At 40.0% G+C, this 17448-nt stretch overlaps 1 protein-coding gene across 1 annotated transcript; it reads right to left on the reverse strand.

Annotated features, from left to right (window-relative positions):
- Positions 1–1137: 1137 nt before the first annotated feature.
- Positions 1138–17413, reverse strand: lins1 (lines homolog 1). Its single transcript, XM_077228026.1, has 8 exons — positions 17236–17413; positions 17035–17122; positions 14690–14989; positions 13316–13405; positions 13014–13158; positions 11639–12217; positions 9761–9947; positions 1138–1867 (listed from the first exon to the last, which is right to left on the reverse strand). The coding sequence occupies exons 3-8, from the start codon at positions 14978–14980 to the stop codon at positions 1243–1245; spliced, it is 1917 nt and encodes a 638-aa protein (XP_077084141.1). The 5' UTR covers positions 14981–14989; positions 17035–17122; positions 17236–17413; the 3' UTR covers positions 1138–1242.
- Between the last annotated feature and the right edge of the window lie 35 nt (positions 17414–17448).

Genomic DNA, 17448 nt, shown 5'->3' on the forward strand with positions numbered 1-17448 from the left:
TCATTTGTTTTTGTAGAACTATATTATTTATATTTAGTATTTTTCCTGCCTTTCCTCTGGGGTCAGTAAGTTTTTTTTGAAGGAAGTCTTTTTTTTACTCAACAAGGCTGCATTTATTAAATTAAAAACAAAGTAAAATACAGTAATATTGTGAAATATTATTGCAATTTAATTGTTTTCAATTTTGAATATATTGTAAAATGTAATTTTAAACATTTCTTATTATAATGAAGGTTGAAAGCAGTTGTGCTGCATCATATTTTTGTGGAAACCATGTATTTATGCGTGTTCTAAATATTTTTAGCAACACATTATTTGAGGAATCATTCATGTCTATTACTCAATTTAAATCAGGTTTGTTTATATTGAGGAGCTAGACCAAAGCTGAAGGTTTTATCCTCTGGGATCCTTAATTAATTTAATTAATTAACGTTCACTAGTAACATTCAAGTTGAGGAGAGTCTAATCATCTCACAAGCCTAATTATGACATTAATGTGAGCAACAGCTGTTTGTGGTGCCTTTCCCTTCGGAAAAGCTGTTGCCGGATGTTGATTCTGGATATTTCCATATAAAATGATGGAAATTTGTGATGTTATTTAAATGTTAAATGATGGTGTTGGGCCTAATACCAGTTAGTGGAAAAAACCTGCTGTTAATATGGTTTACATAGTAATCACAGAATTTATACCTTTTGAGTGAAAAAATAGACAAACACAAATGCTGAATGAGGGACTGAAGCCATACCAGAATATCATAGGATGGACTCTTGGAAATTTTGCTTTTTTTAGGAAACTTATTATGGAAACTATATAATTATATATAATATATTTAGCAGACTAAATTAAACAAATGAATATGAAATAAAATTGTTTAATATGCCATGCAAATAATGTATTATTAAGATTGATAAATGCTTTAGAAGTATTTTTCATTGTTAGTTCATGTTAACTATTGTTAACAACTGGAACCATATTGTAAAGTGTTACCAGATGAATATATTTCACGCCTTGTTTTATTTATTCGTACATTTCCTTGCATTTTTATTTATTGCAACATTCCATGCCGCATTTAATTATTTTATTATCTATTTATTTTAGTCCCTCTATATCTTACTAATTTTTATGCAAAAACAACCTTTTGGTTCAGCAATGTATTGTTTATTCACTGCAGTAATTGAACAGATCGACATACTTGATCAGTTATTATCTATCACTGTTAGTTAGCTTTAAGTCAAAGCTAACTAACTAATCCTGTTTCTCTGAGGTTCTACGCTGTTTAACAGTTTTAGAAGTGAGGTAGGGTTGTAGGGAAAGAGACCCCTTTTATGTAGTCTGGTTACGGTGGTCCTCAAGTTCATAAGACACACAAATACTTTATCTAACAGAGATACGGATGCATATTCAGTCTGAACTTCTTGTAGCGCCATTTCAGATGGGCAAAAAGATGCTTCAGCATCTGTCCTACCAGAATCTACATCAGTATTCCCAGGAACATGCTCTTCTGCCTCATCGGATTCATCTGAGCTCCCATAATCAACCAAACGTGGAACTTCATTACCTGCTTGAACAACATACAGCGTCTCTGAATTAGCAGAAGGAGCTTGAACGGAAGGATCAGTTCCTCTTCTTGTGGCACCATGCCTCCCATCACAATCTTCAATATGACTACAAGACCTACACAAGCCTGTCCAGTCCTCACGGAGAAGCTTCAGGTAGTGGACGCAGTATGCCAGGAAACATGTTTCCGAAGAGATGAGGAAGTCAAGTAGCACGGTGTGATCAAAGGAGAGGGAGCGGAGAAGTAGTATGAAATGACAGTGAGGGTTACAGCCCCAGACACAAACCGCCGAGTCTGAGGAACTCAAACTGTGAAGAAAAGGAAAAAAACATTTACCATTAAATTACTTTTATTTGTTAATATGTATAATTTTTTTTTTTTTTACAATAGCCAGTGTTTCTTATTCCTTAATAAATAAATAAATAGATGAATAGATAAAAAAACTTCTATAAATCTTTATTCTATTAAAGCTGTAAAGGTCCATTCACACCAGGAACAATAACTATATTAATGATGTACACACCAACCCACAATAAATTTCTTTATATCATAAGCGCACACTGTAGTTTTGTCCTCTGCCGCATTGTCCAAATGCATGACCTCTTTAAAAAAGGATGGATTCTATTCTATTTGTTGTTAATGTTTTTATCGTTTATCAGCTGGAAAAAAATAATTCTGAAATTGATTCCAACAATATTGTTCCTCTGTCATTATCGTTAGTTGTGGATGTTTTTGATATAGATATATCTATATTGACAGCTTAGAAGCTATAGATAGCTTCTATAGATAGCTTAGAAGAACGTATCGGTCACCTAACGTAACCTCGGTTCTCTGTAGAAGAGGGAACGAGTATTGCGTAAGTTAGCTTACGCTACGGGAAAGATTCATCTTCTCGAGATATTGAAGCCAAAAAATGATCCTTAATTTTTGTATCCATTGTAAACGCAGTGCAGCTAGCAGACCTAGATCAGGCTGTCTAGCGTGCTCATAGGCTGCCCTGCGGGAACTGCAGCAGCCTACCACTGAGCCCGACGTGACGTCACGTCCAATGAAGGGCGCTCGCGCCTTCACAGTGTCAAAGCCCGCCAGAATGGCCATGGCTTAGCGTATAGACCATTTTGAAAGATGTAAACAACACTGGTCCAGAAACACTTCCTGTTTCAGTTTGTAACTGGTTTCTTTATTTCACATTTAAAGAAAACATCTTAAAGTTGTTTGTTTCACTTTTTGATTCAGTTTTATTTGTTCTGTTGGTTGTATTTTATCCCAACTTTTATGTAGTGTTAAAGAACTGAAACAGGAAGTGCTTCTGGACCAGTGTTGTTTACATCTTGCAAAATGGTCTATATAATCAGGCCTCGTAGGCTGTATTCTCTGGTTTTCATCGACTGAAGCGAAAAACGCTCGTGGCGCAAGCACGGCAGGTTACGCAATACTCGTTCCCTCTTCTAGAGAGAACCGAGGTTACGTTAGGTATCTGATACGTTCTCTTACTAGAGGTTCTCTCGTATTCCGTAAGTTAGCTTACGCTACGGGAACCCTTTGTCAACGCCGTGCGCGTCAAGCATCCACAATGAGTCCCAGGGCTTTCCGGGGAACCCAAATAAGTGGGAAATAAGGTGGCCAGCAACGCGGGCCAGCACTTGTACATAAGCACTCATAGGGAATACAGAGCGGCGTCGCCGGTCTGTATAAGCACCTAGCACATACCCAATAGTGCAGCTCAACCAGAAGAGCTAGTATACGTGAGAGTAGCTTGCGCACGAACATCTGTGGACAGAACATACATCTCACTTAAACTGACAGAAGTTTTGCCTGCAGAGCGGGAACTTCTAGGTTATAAAACCTGACAAAGGTGGACGGGGAGGCCAAGCCCGCCGCCACACATATGTCGTGAATAGAAATTCCGCTGGACCATGCCCACGAAGAGGCCATGCCTCTGGTGCAATGAGCCCTGATGGCCAGGGGGCATTGCAGACATGTCGACGCGTAAGCGGCTGCTATAGCGTCCACAATCCATCTGGATAGGCTTTGTTTCGAGGCGGCGAGACCATTGGTGCGCCCACCAACGAAACGAAAAGCTGCTCCGAGCTCCTGAAAGGAGCGGAGCGCGCAGTGTAAATCCTCAGTGCCCTGAATGGGCAGAGGAGATTAACATCGCTCTCATTATCGGATGAAGGCAGAGCCGATAGAGAAATGACCTGCGCTCTGAATGGGGTGCCAATCACTTTAGGAACATAACCGTGTCTAGGTTTGAGGATGACTTTTGAGTTATTTGGCCCGAACTCGAGACACGCGGCGCTGACAGACACCGCGTGTATGTCCCCCACACGTTTCACTGATGACAGTGCTGTCAGGAAAACGGTTTTGAGTGATAGGTACTTTAACTCCACGGAGTCTAGTGGTTCAAAGGGGAAAGCTTTCAGGGCCTCGAGGACCAATGAAAGATCCCACATAGGAACCGACGGGGGGCGTGGAGGGTTCATCCTTCTGGCCCCCCTGAGGAAGCGGATGACAAGCTCGTTTTTCCCTAGCGACCGGCCGTGCGTCGACTCAGCGAACGCTACAACGGCCGCCACATAAACTTTGAGCGTGGATGGGGAACTCCCCTTATCCAACAGCTCTTGTAGGAAGCTGAGCAGCCGCGAGACCCCACAAGTCCGTGGGTCCAGGTTTTTGTCAGTGCACCATTTGGAGAACACTGACCATTTAGACTCGTAAAACTTTGTAGTAGAGGGAGCTCTAGACTGCGTGATCGTGTTCATCACTCCTTCTGGCAGGGCAACGGGTACCCGTTGATTACCCATGCGTGCAGAGACCAGCGCTCTGGATGGGGATGCCAGATCGAGCCGCGAGCTTGTGAGAGGAGATCCGTTCTCACCGGAATCGGCCACGATTGTCAGTGACAGCCGCGTCAGCTCCAGGAACCAAATCTGATTCTCCCAACGCGGGGCTATGAGGAGCAACGAGTGGCGCGTTTCCCTGATCCTCTTGATTACCTGCGGTAGCAGAGAGATCGGAGGGAAGGCATACAGAGGGCGGCTGGGCCAGACTTGGGCCAGCACGTCCTCGTTCTTCTAAAAGAAGATTGGGCAGTGAGCGTTGTCTTTTGACGCAAATAGGTCGACTTCCGCTTTGCCGAACAGGCGCCATCATTTCTGGACCGTTTGGGGGTGCAGGCACCATTCCCCTGGGGGAACGTTGTCCCTTGATAGTTTGTCTGGGCCGTCATTCAGGTGGCCTGGCACATGTGCATCTCTCAGCGAGCGCAGGTGATGCTGAGACCACGTGAGGAAGCGCTCTGTCAGATCACAGAGGTTCCTGGATCTGACGCCGCCCTGACGGTTCACGTAGGAAACCACTGACATGTTGTCTGATCAGACTAGAACATGGTGGTCCTGTATGAGCAGGAGGAAGCGCTTCAGCGCGTTCTCGACTGCTAACATTTCTAGACAGTTTATGTGAAGGAGCTTCTCCTGGTCTGACCACAGGCCAAAGACCGGTCTGCCCTCGAAGAGCGCACCCCAATCTGAGTTGGACGCATCTGTCGAGATGAGCTTTCAGTACGAGACCGCTCCCATCATCACATCCCCGCTGATACCAGCCGGCTGTTAACCAGGGCTGCATAGCCGTAATACAGGTCTGAGTCACTCTGATTCGTTCGCAGCCAGCAGCCCAAGCTCGGCGAGACGCACGAGCATTGAGCCAGCGTTGAAGCGGGCGCATGCGCAGTAAGCCCAGCTGAAGCACTGCTGTAGCTGAGGCCATACAGCCCAGCATCCTCTGGAATGTCTTCAGAGGAATGATACTGCCCTTCTGGAAAGAAGCGGCTAGGTGTCGAACACGGCGCGCGCTGTGTCGATAAATAGCTGTGCCTTATTGCGCTCAGCACCCATTCTGAAACCCCTGGAATGACTTCCCATGCTTTATATATGTAGCTAGGGGGCGAATGGTCTCCAGGTTCTGATCGCCGCGTTCTGCGAGGTTGAGAACTGAACCGGATGTGTGGGCGCAGTGCTTGCAAGCGGCCGGAAAAAAACTTCCTCAAGTAATAACCTAGAATACTGTCTAACACGTGATGGCTGCTCTGTCAAGTCCTTGTCGTCAGTTAGGAACCTGGGTGTGCTCTTTGATACCAATCTTTCATTTGAAAGTCACGTGTCTTGCATCTGTAAAACCGCATTTTTTCATCTTAAAGGGGTGGTAAAACACAATTTCACGTTTCTAACTTTAGCTAGTGTGTAAAGTTGCTGTTTGAGCATAAACAACATCTGCAAAGTTACAGCGCTCAAAGTTCAAAGCAAAGTTATTTGCTTTTAAAAAATTCAATTTTTAAGGACTACAGCAAACGACTGGTTTTGGTCTACACGTCATTCCTCCGGGTTTGCTGACGTCAGTAAATCCCATTACTTCCATAAACCCCTCCTCCGAGAATACTTAATAAGCGGGGCGAGGCCATTTTATATTGCTGTTTTGGATATGAGTTGTCGCAATGCCGTCGAAACGCTGCTGTTATTTTCATCCCGGTTGCAGGTCCACTTTGTTCAGCCTTATAGGGACGAGGGAGTTAGGGATCAATGGTCAAACTTTATTTTTAGTTCGGTCCCTCATGATTAGGACCCTTGTCATGAAAGATGGAGCAGTTCCAACTTTAAAAACAGAAGCTTTTGTTTACGGGCCACAACCTGTAAGTATGATTTATTTTTCGTCGATGTTTTTTCCTGTAATAGTTTGTATTGTTAATTGTACGTTGTAGCAAGGAAGTAAACAAATGACAACGCTGTTTGGCTCTGCTGGTTTGTTAAATGCTCAATCATACTTAACGTTATCCGACAAACACCTGACGTTACAAACTTTTTTTTAATCTCAACAGCGAACTTGGAATTAGTGTAAATAATTCTTTGATTAGAGCTTTTATGTTTATCTACATGCTTGTTTATCTACAGGCATGCTAAACATGGTTCTGTCTTTGATTTGGCTACTGTAGTAAATCCGATGTTTAGTGTTCGTTTTGGGTTAATAGTTCTGGCGACAGATATTTGGCTACAATCGTTCTAAAAATACAAAAGTAACGGTGCCATACAGTCAGAAACGATCACTATAGATCCTGAGTCTTTACTCCAAAAAATCCCTTTGAGGACTGTAGTAAAATTTGTTAGAACGATTATATGAAATTCTTGTTTATGAAGCTTATTTTTTTGTAATTCTATAATAATTAGTACAATTAAATAACAGCGTATCTAAAAAGTAATGAGAGAACAACAAAAAACAAACCTTTCTGAATCGTCGTTTAACAGCCGTTCTTGAACAGGTTCTGCTCGAACCTCTTTACTAACATTCTTTGGGTCCGACTGACGCCATTGTTTATAATACACCAAAGCACAAATTACCAGTAAAGGTATGGGGCGTGAAGTTTCCGGAAAACGTGCAGTAGACGGTTAACGAATCACAACACACTGGGTCAGCTAACCAATCTGAGCCCATTGCGTAGTTTTGAGGGACTGGCTTCATAGAACCCGGAAACCATCAGGCCGTTTTTACAAGGAGGGGCTGAGCAGTGTAGAATAAAGGCAATTTTGCTATGCAATTTTGCAATTTTTAAAAAACGAAGCATGAACACATGTTACAGTGCACTCCACAAACACAATCAAGCCTTCGAAAAAATGCGTTTTTCCACCCCTTTAAAAATATATCTAAATTACGTCATATGCTCTCAATAAAAAATGCAGAACAATTAGTTCATGCTTTCATGACATCAAGGCTAGATTATTGTAATGCTCTACTGGGTGGCTGCCCTTCACGTTTAATAAATAAACTACAGCTGGTCCGAAATGCAGCCGCTAGAGTTCTTACCAGAACCAGGAAGTATGACCATATTAGCCCGGTTCTGTCAACACTGCATTGGCTCCCAATTAAACATTGCTGATTACTTACACAGCACTAAAAGGTTTAGCTCCCTAGTACTTGAGCGAGCTCTTAACGCATTATAGTCCTTCACGTCTATTGCTATCTCAAAATTCTGGCCAGTTGATAATACCTAGAATATCAAAATCGACTGCTGGCGGTAGATCCTTTTCCTATTTAGCACCAAAACTGGGACAATCTTTCTAACATTGTCCGGGAAGCAGACACAGTCTGTCAGTTCAAATCTACACTAAAAACACATCTCTTTGGCTTAGCATACACATAACACATTATAGACTTCTATAATTCAATGTTAGGCTGCATAGTTTAGATCAGTCAGAACCCGGAACACTTCCCATAAATCCTGATGTACTTGGTACATCATAAGAAAGATGGCGTCTACGCTAGTCTCTCTCTTTATCTCGAGGTTTACCGCAGTCAGCCGTATCCAGGCCATATCCAGATCTGATGAAGAACCATCGCATGGACACCATGACAACGCATCCCTGAAGTGCCAGCCTCATCAGCCCTGTGAAGGCTTCATGGACACCTCAACAAACTCATCTCCATACCGGCGTGATGACTCCAACCCCCAACCAGATAGAACTGGATAAATATTTCTGACAAAATTAAGTTCTGATCCAATCTGACTTCTGACCTATAATGCCACCTGAATCATAATCATACACTGTTCGTTCGTTGACCAGAGGAGAACTGGCCCTGTGACTGAGCCTGGGTTCTCCCAAGGTTTTCTTCTCCATTCTGTCACCTGATGGAGTTTTGGTTCCTTGCCACCGTCGCCTTTTTCGCCTTTGTTGCCATTGGCTTTTGGCTTGCTTAGTTGGGGACATTTCATTTTATATTTAACAATATTATTACAACATTATTTTCCTATTATCTCTGTATAGCTGCTTTGAAACAATCTGTATTGTAAAAAGCGCTATATAAATAAAGGTGACTTGATTTTACTATCGAACCCCTCAGAACACTTTTTTGCAAAATTCCTAGAAACTTCCTAAACTTAAGGCTGAAACACACTTTGTGACTTTTACCCCCGGTTTCAGAGACAAAGCTTAAGCCTAGTCCAGGACTAAAATGCATTTTTGAGCTGTCTTAACTAAAAACAACTTGCACTGCCACACCTTAAAATATATCAGTGCCCATGTTTTGTCTCAACATGCATACCAGTAATGTTTTTTTTTCTAAGGCACATTTTAAAAAGCTACTTAAATGCCCCAATTAAACTAAGGCCGAATCCTGGCTTAATCTAGAATAGAATAGAATGAGGCATTTATATTGCATTTTCAGAAGTACTGCTGTACACCCAAAGCACTTTACAATCATGTCGGGATCTCTTCTCAACCACCACCAGTGCGCAGCATCCACTTGGATGATGCGATGGCAGCCACAGTACAACGGCGCCAGTGCGCTCACCACACACCAGCTATAGGTGGAGAGGTAAGAGAGTGATAGAGCCAATTCAATCGATGGGGATTATTAGGAGGCCATGATTGGCAAGGGCCAATGGAGGGAATTTGGCCAGGACACCGGGGTCACACCCATACTCTTTACGAGAAATGCCATGGGATATTTAATGACCACTGAGAGTCAGGACCTCGGTTTTACGTCTCATCCGAAGGACGGTGCTCTTTCACAGTATAGTGTCCCCGTCACTTTACAGGGGCGTTAGGACCCACAAAGACCACAGGGTGAGCGCCCCCTGCTAGCCTCACTAACACCTCTTCCGGCAGCAACCTGGTTTTCCCAGGAGGTCTCCCATCCAGGTACTAACCAGGCTAAGCCCTGCTTAGCTTCAGTGGGCAACCAGTCTTGGACTACAGGGTGATATGGCTGCTGGCAATCTAAGCCTTGTCTGTGAAACCAGGATCTGAATAGACTTTAAAACAATAGGCATCATCCACTTGCCGGCTTAAATGGTTACAGAGAAAAATTAGGCATCATACACTAAACAACTCAAGGATCAACCGCTTCCAGACTTTCAAGTCATTCTGAACACAACAAACTCACACAACAATATTGCTAGGAGACATGTGACAAATAAACACACTAGTGTTCTAAAATTGACTAAAAATATCAAACATGTTTGAAATCTTCTGGATTGGAAAAATTGTTTTTTCATTTTTTTCTTTTCTGTGAAATACATGTCTGCCCAAATATTTGAGTAAAATTTAATTTCAACAATGCTGTACATCAATACCTCTGAAAACACCCATATCAGGTGTAAGAGATATAGTTCTGGGTACAGTATAATAGGATGTATAAAACAGATTCCAAACCTTTTGTGATATAAATTCAAGCCAATCAAAGTCTTGCTTGATTCTATCATGTCATCATCCTGTTCAGCAAATACTACAGACACCCAGGAGCAGCTGTGAGTGTCTGCAGACATCAGAATCCCATGACGCTGGAGGAATGACATGAGCTCTGTTAAATAATGACGGATGTCAATGTCACTCTGAGATCCTAGAAACACAGGAAAGATGTGTATTATGAAGAGATACATTGCCCCCTGTTGTTTAATGATTTAATGGCATGTGTTATTTTATTTAAGCTGTGGAGAAGCACTAGAAAGTTCATTTTATGCTTCACACATGTAATTTGTACATACAAGCAAACATTCTTACAAATGCTTTGTGAATCAGTGCTTTCAAATAATTCAAACATGAAATGAGACTACTTCAGAACTAACTACTGTGGTACTTTTATAGTATTTATTCATATTTAGCAAATGTTCAGCATTTCTTAAAAATAAATGTAATTTCTATTCTATATAATTCAGAATACCTAAGCCACATATAGCATATAAAATAGTTTTCAAACTACACTCACCTAAAGGATTATTAGGAACACCATACTAATACTGTGTTTGACCCCCTTTCACCTTCAGAACTGCCTTAATTCTACGTGGCATTGATTCAACAAGGTGCTTAAAGCATCATTTAGAAATGTTGGCCCATATTGATAGGATAGCATCTTGCAGTTGATGGAGATTTGTGGAATGCACATCCCGGGCACAAAGCTCCCGTTCCACCACATCCCAAAGATGCTCTATTGGGTTGAGATCTGGTGACTGTGAGGGCCATTTTAGTACAGTGAACTCATAGTCATGTTCAAGAAACCAATTTGAAATGATTTGAGCTTTGTGACATGGTCCATTATCCTGCTGGAAGTAGCCATCAGAGGATGGGTACATAGTGGCCATAAAGGGATGGACATTGTCAGAAACAATGCTCAGGTAGGCTGTGGCATTTAAACGATGCCCAATTGGCACTGAGGGGCCTAAAGTGTGCCAAGAAAACATCCCCTACACCATTAGACCATCACCACCAGCCTGCACAGTGATAACAAGGCATGATGGATCCATGTTCTCATTCTGTTTACGCCAAATTCTGACTCTACCATCTGAATGTCTCAACAGAAATCGAGACTCATCAGACCAGGCAACATTTTTCCAGTCTTCAACTGTCCAATTTTGGTGAGCTCTTGCAAATTGTAGCCCCTTTTTCCTATTTGCAGTGGAGATGAGTCGTACCCGGTGGGGTCTTCTGCTGTTGTAGCTCAAGGTTGTGGCTTCACAAATGCTCTGCTGCATACCTCGGTTGTAATGAGTGGTTATTTCAGTCAAAGTTCCTCTTCTATCAGCTTGAATCAGTCGGCCCATTCTCCTCTGACCTCTAGCATCAAAAAGGCATTTTCGCCCACAGGACTGCCGCATACTGGATGTTTTTCCCTTTTCAGACCATTCTTTGTCAACCCTAGAAATGGTTGTGCGTGAAAATCACAGTAACTGAGCAGATTACCGGCCCGTCTGGCACCAACAACCATGCCACGCTCAAAATTGCTTAAATCACCTTTTTTCCCATTCTGACATTCAGTTTGGAGTTCAGGAGATTGTCTTGACCAGGACCAAACCCCTAAATGCATTGAAGCAACTGCCATGTGATTGGTTGATTAGATAATTGCATTAATGAGAAATTGAACAGGTGTTCCTAATAATCCTTTAGGTGAGTGTATATAATCTTTGTAACTTTAAGACATAAAGAAATGTTTTTATTTTTCTTCAGGTAAGACTTTGTCATGTAAAGTTTGTCTTAATGAACTTTCATTTTCCAGTTGTTACTATGATAATGTGAAAACTAATAAATGAAAGTTACCTTTCCAATGAAGGCGCTGAATGTTTATTTCTAGTGACTTCAGCAAAATCAGGCTCACGGCTCTCAGTATCACATCGTCCTTCTGCATCCCAGCGAGTCTCACATCACAGTTCCCACCAAAGAAACTGGCCTGAGCTTTCACAGGCACTTCCTTGAGCCAGCCTGCATTCGTTTCCTGTAACACTCCATCTGCCATGGTCAACATGTCCTCAGTCAGGCTGTGATCTTCATGTGGCGCAGACTGAGCTTCACCTAAAGCCCAATCGTCCCCGGCTCTCCGCAGAAGACTTTTCTTTAGAAGAAGCAGTGCTCGTTTTTTCACAAAATATTCCACATCAGCTCTCATGACACGAAGGAGTGCTCGCGACTGAACGAATATGACTCTCTGAACAGAAGAACAGACTCCATATCTGAGCCGGGCAGCGCTGAGGACTTCAAGGAGGTCGAAGAACTCACACATGGTTTTAGAAAGATTCATCAGTTTTTTTTTGTGAGGGTCCTGTGTGTCTTGAGTCAGAAGGTTGGTGTGCAAGTAAGTGATGGAGGCATCCAATCCAGAAAGAAGCTTCATCAAAACATCTATGGAGAAAACAAAAAAGCAGCTGGAATTAAGAGATCATGTCCTCTGAAATGAGAAGGCAAAGATTGGTTGTTTATTCCAATGTAAATTTATGCTACACAATGATATTTTTTATGTTTATCTGAACAAATTATACATTAAGTATACAATTATTTATGCATTTTTTCTATATTGCTTTCTATAACTACAATCTTTTGTGTAACTTTTATTTGTAACTACTAACAGTTGTTTGAATTTCATTCTAATATTAATAACAATAAAGAAAATTATTATTATTATTATTGATAATAACAATAAAACAACTTTCAACATGAAAAAAACAATGGTTTAATAATCAGATAATGATCATTTATTCTCTTATCAGTCTTATAAGTCACCTCCTTTCATGGCAAAAGGTACTGCTTTATTATATAATAATAATAATAATAATAATAATAATAGACAATACCTACCAACATGAAAAAAAATGGTATGAGAATAATTCTCCAACCATTCGTCAACATATCGGTAAACATGCTGACTGCAGAAATTTAACCCAGCTACTAAGCATCATTTCTTGTTTTCAAGTCATTTCAAGATGAATTTTCAATTTAGATTCAGGTGTAAGTGAAAGTCATGATGTCCGAGTGAGTTATTTGCAATGTAATTACCCCATATTTTACATATTCAGTCAATTATCCATATTTTTCTAGTTCACGCCTGTCTTGCCAACTCAGATTAAACTTTTGTAAGGTTCCACTACATTTACATGAGGATACTAAAACAACTCAGTCTGAATCATCTGTATGTATGTACCTCTTTTCCTCTGGCATATGTCTCCTCTCAGCACTCCTTTAATCACAGCAGTCAGTGACCACAGACAGGAGTCCAGTTCACTGCTGGCCGTTGGTTCATGAAACACTTCAGCACACCTCTGTCTCCAGATTGAGCTGCTGTCTCCCTGTAATCAACAATTACAGCACTTAGTCAAGCCACACTACTTGAGAGAGAGAGAGATCATGCAAGAAAAACAGAAAACATTCATTATATATCAAACCCTCATAATACTCAGACGGAGTAGTTGCCAGTACAAGTTCATGTACAGCAGCAATACTCACATTGATGGAAATGTCACTGATGACATAGACTGATATACACTTTGCAGATAAATGAGACACCAGTTGGTCTTGACAGTTGAGGAGAGAAACCTGCATAAAGAAATCAGTATAATGGGTCAAAAAACATGTTCAAACTGACAGATATGAACTGAACGGCTATAGGATCTCTACATTAAACTCTAGGCTTAATGTATAATCACAAGCATGCCCAAGTCACATTTTGTCTTCTGCTTTATAGCTGAATCAAAAAAAAATTCCAAACTGAAGAAGTTTGAAACATCTACACCACTACTGAACAGAACTGAATCAACATTGAACTGACTCAAGCTGAATGACGACACTATTGTCTAAGAGCTGCTTAAAGCTGAATTGAACCAGTTCCATAATGAATGAACTTCACACACTTATGGAACTGAATTGAATCAACACTAAACTGAATTGAGCTGAATAAGAACACTATTATCAGCTGCTAATTTGAACTTGTCTTTTATTTGAAGAAGTTTCCATAATGAATTCAGATATTCTCCTGTTTATTAATGTGAAGCTGCTTCGAAACAACCTGTATTGTACTATATAAAGTGCTACAGGAATAAAGGTGGCATGACTTATATATATATTTCACATAATAATAAATGTAGCACTCATCCATTATATGCAGAAGTTTCTATGCACAAATAAAAAAAACTTTTGATGCCAGAAATGACTAGTAAATTCACATTACCATAATGTGTTTGGCCATTTTGTGATTTTTTTTATATTATTTTGTAATTCCCATTATTCTCGGTAGGGATAAAATACATGTTTTAGATAGATAGATAGATAGATAGATAGATAGATAGATAGATAGATAGATAGATAGATAGATAGATAGATAGATAGATAGATAGATAGATAGATAGATAGATAGATAGATAGATAGATAGATAGATAGATAGATAGATAGATAGATAGATGTGGAAAATGTTTTTTCATAATTTAAATCAGAATAAATAGCACCATGATGTATAAGTACTTACAAACATTATATATATATATATATATATATATATAGCATTGGGATAATCAGGATAAGAAAATGTGGAAGATCATCATTTTAAGGTGTCCTTGTTATAATGTACTTATAGAAATAAGTACGGAGTAAAATTAATTAACAATATGTACTTACTGTATAGTGTTAGGGTTTGGTTTAAGGTTAGTAATTATGGGGTAATTAAAGGGTAATTATGCATAATTAACTGAAATTACTATAGTAAGTACATGTAAGATGTGTAACAGGGACACTGTAAAAAAAAAAGTTTTACCAAAAAATCTATAAAAAAACATTTTTATTAATTAAAATAATATTACCTATTTGTTTAATTTGATTAAACATACCAGTTTTGCCATCAGATTCATTTCTTCAAACAGTCTCCTTTTGACATCTTCATAGAATATTGTGACATCTTGTGGCAGACTCTTTGCTGTCAGCCTGTTAATGATGGCCTCAATGAGAGTGAGACACAAGCACATGACGTCTGTGTGTGTGACAGACGGAGCAGGAGTGTTTGCTGTTTGATCAACACATGATGAGATTCTGCTGGAGAGCTCTTCACTACCCAGGCTTGGAGCAGATCCTGTACGTAACAGCCTGAAAATGGCTTGGAAATCCAATCCTGCAGCATCCATGCTGAGACACTGTGAAAATAAAGGTTCAAATGAATGATAATCAGTAATTCTTGTGTTTAAACAAAACTACTGCAGATATTACCTGTAGTTTGTTAAATTAATGTTGTTATGCATTAATAAGACTAAAGCCACTGAATTGTACCAACCCATCTCTTCAACCTCATGTTTCTTCTAAAAAAAACTCTCCCCTTCATGAACATGTTAGACAATTTGATGTCAGCAAACCTGACTGTGAAAAACGATTGACAGGCAGAGAGTGTTTCTGAATGGCTAAGAAGGCCAGAGCACTTAGTGTCTAGGACTATACAAAGACATTTTATATCTGCAAATCAAAAATGTTGGCTCTGTACAGTTCTAAAAACATGACAAATTTAGTTAGACTATTAAGTTATATCCTGAAATTAGTCCTGAATGTGTCACGACTTTAAAAAAGCAGCCGTTTGTTATTGTGAGTATATTTAAAAATTAATTAATAAATGAACTGCTTTTAAAGCTCCAGTAGGTAACTTTTGTAAACGAATATTTGTTAAAACTGCCATTATGTCCTTACAGTAGAATATGAGACAGATAATCTGTGAAAAAATCAAGCTCCTCTGGCTCCTCCCTGTGGTCCTACTGCCATTTGCAGAAATACACCGCTCCTGGTCAGAAACAACCAATCAGAGCCAGGAGGAATGTCTTAGCAGTGTCAATCACGCTCGTGTACGCGCTGATCACCCCTCTCTTGCACAGCGCGAGCTAGGGCTGGGTAAAGAGTTCGGTACTTTTTAGGTACCGACCGAAATGCCTCGATACTACAGAGTATCGAAACATGTCTTGTTTTTCGGTACCAAGTTTCGGTACCTAAGTGGTTAATCTCGTCAACGTCAGTGAAACAATAAACATGCAGCATGATTGACTGTGGCGGAAAAACACTATTTTTCCAAATGAACGAATCTTTTTTCGAGTCATTTCGTTCATTCAACGAACGAAATGACTCGAAAAAAGATTTGTTCATTTTGATGAACGAGTTCGAACAGGATCACAAACGTGCATCACAGAACAGAGCAAGGCGAGCATTTGTGCTTATAAAACTTAAAAAAAATAAGTTTTTTATTTATTTTTAAAATGACCGATCGTTTCGCTAGATAAGACCCTTATCTGGTATCGTTTAAAGCCCTTTGAAACTGCACTGAAACTGTCATTTGGTCCTTGAAACGTTTGTGTTTGTTGAAGTCCATTATGAGGAGAAAAAGCCTGAAATGTTTTCATCAAAAACCTTAATTTCTTTTCGACTGAAGAAAGAAAGACATGGACATCTTGGATGACATGGGGTGAGAAAATTATCAGCGAAAGTTTTTTGTTAAAATTATCAGCGAAAGTGAACTAATCCTTTAACGTTATCTTACTAGCTATTTATAACTTATAGAAAGAGTGCAACGTTATAAAGTTACATGTATTGCAAAATACATAATGATTTGAGGACCCAGTTTGTAGTCAAAGTATGGGCAGGCCATAGTCAATGTAAAGCAGATTGTTGATGTTTCGTCCCTATTAGTGAATGTTCCATAACTGTTTATAATCCGCCGTCATCGGTGGTCCTGCTTACTAGCCTGCGCGTTCACGGCAGGCTCCGCTGTGGGTGAGGAGCTGTGGAGGGAGGGCTGTAGCGCAGCAGAGAGCAAGGGGGTTGGACCTGTTAGTTGTGCTTGATCAAATTTTCAGGCTAAGTCAACATTTTCTCAAAACTCCCTACTGCAGCTTTAAGGAGTTAGTTCACCGAAAAATGAAAATACTGTAATTATTACGAGTACTATCCCTTTAAGCTAAAGACAGAATGACCTAAGTTGTGGCCAGCTAAATTACAATAAAATGAGTTGATTGGTTTGTTAGTTCAGTAACACAGAATGAAATAAGTCAAGGTGCAACACTCTAGTTTTATTTTTAAAATAAATTGCAAGAATTAAAAAAAAAACTATGATTCTTCCCTAAAGTACTTAAAGACATTTTATATGTGCTATTCCAAAATATCCCAAAATCACAAATGTGTTGCTTGCAGCATCTTCATTGCTTACGTGATTTATGATAAATTTCCAATTTTCTCAATATCCTGTTTAATGTTCCCGAGCAGCCACACCTGATCCGTCTCTGCAAGGAACAAATCTAATAGACAAGAAGATAAGATTATAAGTGGAGAAATAACCTCATATTTACAGGACGGTAGAGTTTGTTTAGAGATTTTCGTATAAAAATTGGGTTAGAATCCACTGACATACGTGATCTGTAGAAAGATGCTGTTAAAGCAGAATTTGTAATTCAATTAAGAGCTTTTAGGGCTGCTCAGTTAAAATCCGGTGAGTTTTTCTTCAACGGTGATTAAAAAATCCAAAATGAACAAACGCCTCCGTAAAGCACATGGAATGCTGTTTGCCATTATCCGGCCAAAATTGTCGCAAAACTCTAACCTTCGGGGGTTTATTTTGCAGCAG

The sequence above is a fragment of the Siphateles boraxobius genome, unplaced genomic scaffold (genome assembly GCF_051911475.1).
Source record: "Siphateles boraxobius isolate OS27281-9 unplaced genomic scaffold, OSU_SipBor_1 130, whole genome shotgun sequence".
NCBI lineage: Eukaryota > Metazoa > Chordata > Actinopteri > Cypriniformes > Leuciscidae > Siphateles > Siphateles boraxobius.

Coding starts and splice junctions, on each gene's coding strand:
- lins1 (XM_077228026.1), bottom strand. CDS start 14,980: ATGGATGCTGCAGGATTGGATTTCCAAGCCATTTTCAGGCTGTTACGT. Junction 13,406..14,689: donor TGAATCTGATGGCAAAACTG/GTATGTTTAATC, acceptor TTCTTTATGCAG/GTTTCTCTCCTCAACTGTCA. Junction 9,948..11,638: donor TCAGCGCCTTCATTGGAAAG/GTAACTTTCATT, acceptor CTGTGTTTCTAG/GATCTCAGAGTGACATTGAC.